This window comes from Mya arenaria, chromosome 5, assembly GCF_026914265.1.
Source record: "Mya arenaria isolate MELC-2E11 chromosome 5, ASM2691426v1".
Lineage (NCBI taxonomy): Eukaryota > Metazoa > Mollusca > Bivalvia > Myida > Myidae > Mya > Mya arenaria.
In genome coordinates this window covers 33,807,548-33,812,118 of record NC_069126.1, presented here as the reverse complement: position 1 = coordinate 33,812,118, position 4,571 = coordinate 33,807,548, and the positions used below count along the sequence as shown (strand labels likewise).

At 37.4% G+C, this 4,571-nt stretch overlaps 1 protein-coding gene across 1 annotated transcript; it reads right to left on the bottom strand.

The window, feature by feature from the left end:
- Positions 1–2,215: 2,215 nt before the first annotated feature.
- Positions 2,216–3,610, bottom strand: LOC128235637 (uncharacterized). Its single transcript, XM_052950440.1, has 2 exons — positions 2,920–3,610; positions 2,216–2,778 (listed from the first exon to the last, which is right to left on the bottom strand). Exons 1-2 carry the CDS (start codon positions 3,608–3,610, stop codon positions 2,216–2,218), a joined length of 1,254 nt encoding a protein of 417 aa, XP_052806400.1.
- Positions 3,611–4,571: the final 961 nt, after the last annotated feature.

Here is a 4,571-nt window from a genome sequence, read left to right as displayed (position 1 = left end):
GGTTCACTGCATAGTGCTGACCAATGTAACGTATAGGAAAACTTGATATTGAAAAGTAACTGACCAATATCTTAGCTGACCAATGTAACGTATAAGTAAACCCGATAATGAAAAGTTACTGAACAAATTCTTAGCTGACCAAAATTACTATATGGTCAGTCAACTTCACGGTTCACTGCATAGTGCTGACCAATGTAACGTATAGGATAACTTGGTATTGAAAAGTTACTGACCAATTTCTTAGCTGACCAATGTAACATATATGGAAAACCGATATTGAAAAGTTACTGAACAAATTCTTAGCTGACCAATGTAACATATAAGGAAAATGGACTATGATACATTGTTAAGTTTTTGACTAAATACTTAATAGTTTTGTTATGTAGGCATTATATTATATTTACTCATATTATGTGTAATTACATGTCCTTTAAATTCTTAAAATTTTTATGAAATAATTGTAATTCGTTGAGCATACAGCATAATGAAATGTTCACATAATATAAACAAATAAAGCATTATTGGTGAATCTAGTGTACGCTTTTAATTTATATTTATTCATTAACTTGTATGGTCCTTGAAGCCCCTTAAAATCGTTAAAGATATGAACGCTATCACTGTGCGACTATCGAGTTGTCACAATTTGCACCAAGAGCCTCGGGGTCAATTGTTGTATTGTCACTCTATTTCATGGTTCAGTGCATATTGATGACAAAGTAATGCATCATTCATAAGATACTGACCAATTTCTTAGCTGACCAAAATGACTATATGGTCAGTCAACTTCACGGTTCACTGCATAGTGCTGACCAATGTAACGTATAGGATAACTTGGTATTGAAAAGTTACTGACCAATCTCTTAGCTGACCAATGTAACATATATGGAAACCCGATATTGAAAAGTTACTGAACAAATTCTTAGCTGACCAATGTAACATATAAGGAAAATGGACTATGATACATTGTTAAGTTGTTGACTAAATACTTAATAAATTTGTTATGTAGGCATTATGTCATTGACAAATATTTTTACCTTTAACCCGATAGATGGCCTGATATTGTTAATAAATGAAAAAGTAATACGAGTTAAGGATTTGTAACAGACCAATTATTATCAAATTGATTTTGTTATTATAGCATTGAAACTTAGTTGTCTTGTTTACTTATTTTATATGCCGCTAACTATTACTCAATGATAGAGAGGAGTTCTTAAATCTTAGCTGACCAATATGTAACGAATAGGAAAACCCGGTATTGAAAAGTTACAGACCAATTTCTTAGCTGACCAATGTAACGTATAAGGAAACCCGATATTGCAAAGTTGTACTGTTTCTATATGGTCAGTCAACTTCACGGTTCACTGCATAGTGCTGACCAATGTAACGTATAGGAAAACTTGGTATTGAAAAGTTACTGACCAATTTCTTAGCTGACCAATGTAACGTATAGGGGAACTCGATATTGCAAAGTTGTACTGTTTCTATATGGTCAGTCAACTTCACGGTTCACTGCATAGTGCTGACCAATGTAACGTATAGGAAAACTCAAATTCTTAGCTGACCAATGTAAATATAAGGAAAATGGACTATGATATATTTATCATTTATATATATATATAACATTGATACTGCGATTTCTGCCATTGATATAATGCCGACGAGCACAGCGGAGAGCATACCCGGCAGTGATCTACCACTAAATGATTTCAAAAAACATCAAGCAGTCAGTCAGTCAATCAATCAATCAATCAATAGGTCAAAAAATAAATCCTTGTTTAACTGAATCTTTCATTATTCATTCATCAAGCACACTGTAACATATGCTTCGTTCACTTATTCACTAGCACACCCATTCAATCAATCACTCACTATCAATAACTCTTTCACTCACACAATCAATCTATCAATCAATCACTACTCACTAGCTCATTTACTCAAACAAAAATGGGCCATGGTAAGAGCGCCTCCACGTGGTGTGGCATGGATGTAGACAGTTTTTTTCTATCTTTTAATGATAAAAAGACATCTATCTGCAACGAAACGCTCTTGGAATAGCAAAAAAGAACAGTCGTCAATTCAATTAATCATTTCATATAACAGTAAAACATTTTAAACACTAAAAACAAACAAAACAAACAGAAAAAATACTTCTTTGTTCATATGGTCAGCAATTCGTCAGCAAATCTCTTCTATTCCTATATGGTCAGCTAATCGGTCAGCAGTTTAGCACGACCCCCTGATTATCGCTCACTCGCAGCTCTGACACTCGGGACTTCCCGCCGAATTTCCGTAATCCGGCGAAAAGTGGGTTGTAAATCCCAGAAAGGAAGGCCCCCTCGTCCCGGTTCATAACTGCCCCCTCAGTTTTGATGCAGATAGCCTCCTTCGTTTTTCGCACTCTCCAGTCTGATTCTCTCTCTATTACGCGTGCCCCCTCCCAGTCTATTTCATGATTATTTATGTTCTGGTGATCTGTGATTGCACTTTTTTCTATTGTCGATTCTGATTGTTTTCTAGTTGATCTAGTAAATGCCTTATTTGAGTTTGTTTCACAATCTTTTTTGTGTTCATTCAGTCTTATTCCAAATTTTCGCCCCGATTCTCCCACGTAGACTTTATCACAATTTTTACAAGGTATTTTGTAAATTACTTCTGCTTTCTCTGTTGTTTCCTGTTTGTCCTTGGGGTGCACTAAGATGTTGCGTAGTGTCTGATGTGGGCGCATGGCCGTGGCGACTCGATGTTTATTAAACACCCGGCTCACTGCTTCAGATAGCCCTTTCACATACGGAATAACCACCATCCCTTTAGATTTATTGTCTCTATCTGTATGTTTCACTTTTTTCTTGTCCTTGTTTTCATTTTTTCTTTTCAAAATCTCGGTCTTAACCCTCTTTATTGTCCAATCAGGGTACCCACACTGGCCTAAGGCTTGTTTTACATGTTCTTCCTCTTTATCTCTATCTTCAGTTTCGGTGACGAGGTTGTAGCACCTGTCTAATAGAGTTCTGACCACGCTCAGCTTGTGCTGTAATGGGTGGTGGGATGAAAAATTCAGGTATTGGTCCGTGTGGGTTTTCTTTCTATATACTAGCAGTTTGATACTGCCATCTTCCTTCCTGGTGATGAGAGTATCCAAGAATGGAATGGCCCCGTTGCTTTCTTCTTCGTGGGTGAACTTGATGTTATTGGTAACGTCTACAGTGTTGAGGTGGTCAGTGAGGTTCTGTAGTTGTCCTCTCTGAATCTTCTCTAATATGTCATCTACGTAGCGTTTCCACAAGGTTGGTTTACATGTCACCGGAGCAGTTGCAATGGCTTCTCTTTCCAAAAACTCCATATACAGATTAGCCACTATCGGAGATACTGGACTTCCCATAGCGGTGCCAAACTTTTGTTGGTATATGTCACCTCTGAACTGAAAGTATGTTGTTGTCAAAATAAAGTCTGTTAGATTCATGATGTCATCCACACTCAGCTTGGTTCTCTTTTTTAGGGTCTTGTCTTTCTCTAGGCGGTCTCTTATGACTGATAGGGCCTTGTCGATGGGGGTGTTGGTGAAAAGTGACACCACGTCATGTGAGGCAAACACTTCGTTGTCTTCAATCATCACTGTACTCAACGAGTCTGACAAATGTTTAGATGTTTTACAAAATACCTTGTAAAAATTGTGATAAAGTCTACGTGGGAGAATCGGGGCGAAAATTTGGAATAAGACTGAATGAACACAAAAAAGATTGTGAAACAAACTCAAATAAGGCATTTACTAGATCAACTAGAAAACAATCAGAATCGACAATAGAAAAAAGTGCAATCACAGATCACCAGAACATAAATAATCATGAAATAGACTGGGAGGGGGCACGCGTAATAGAGAGAGAATCAGACTGGAGAGTGCGAAAAACGAAGGAGGCTATCTGCATCAAAACTGAGGGGGCAGTTATGAACCGGGACGAGGGGGCCTTCCTTTCTGGGATTTACAACCCACTTTTCGCCGGATTACGGAAATTCGGCGGGAAGTCCCGAGTGTCAGAGCTGCGAGTGAGCGATAATCAGGCCAGTTGCTCTGATGATGTCCACAGTGTTGGACGAAAATTTCAGCTTTAAAAAGTAAGTGTAGTGTTTGAAGAATATGTTATCAATCCATGGAAAGGTGTCTGTTGTAGCCCTTTCCATTGGCGAAGCAGTCACCAATGTTTTTATTGTTTATAGTAGTACATGAAAGAAACTAACATTATTCATAATATGTGCACTGAACACATCCTTAATCAATAAAATGAAATGACAAAACAAGATTCCTTGAGAGCAAGGTTAATTATCTAGTCTATGTGCAGGTATCTCACTCAAACAGTTGTGGGTTCATTCTGTATCAGGGATACATGTAATGATGTATGTCTTTCTGACAAGCTTTTAAAACAGACACATTCAGGTTTGACCGGTGAAGGAAACAAGACCTTTCCGGTTACCTTATACATTTAATCTCGATCTTGAATTCCATTATTTTTTCTCCATGGTCATTTCACTTTTACAGAATCAACTTCATCATTCTCTTCAGATATTGCCTGGTTTTC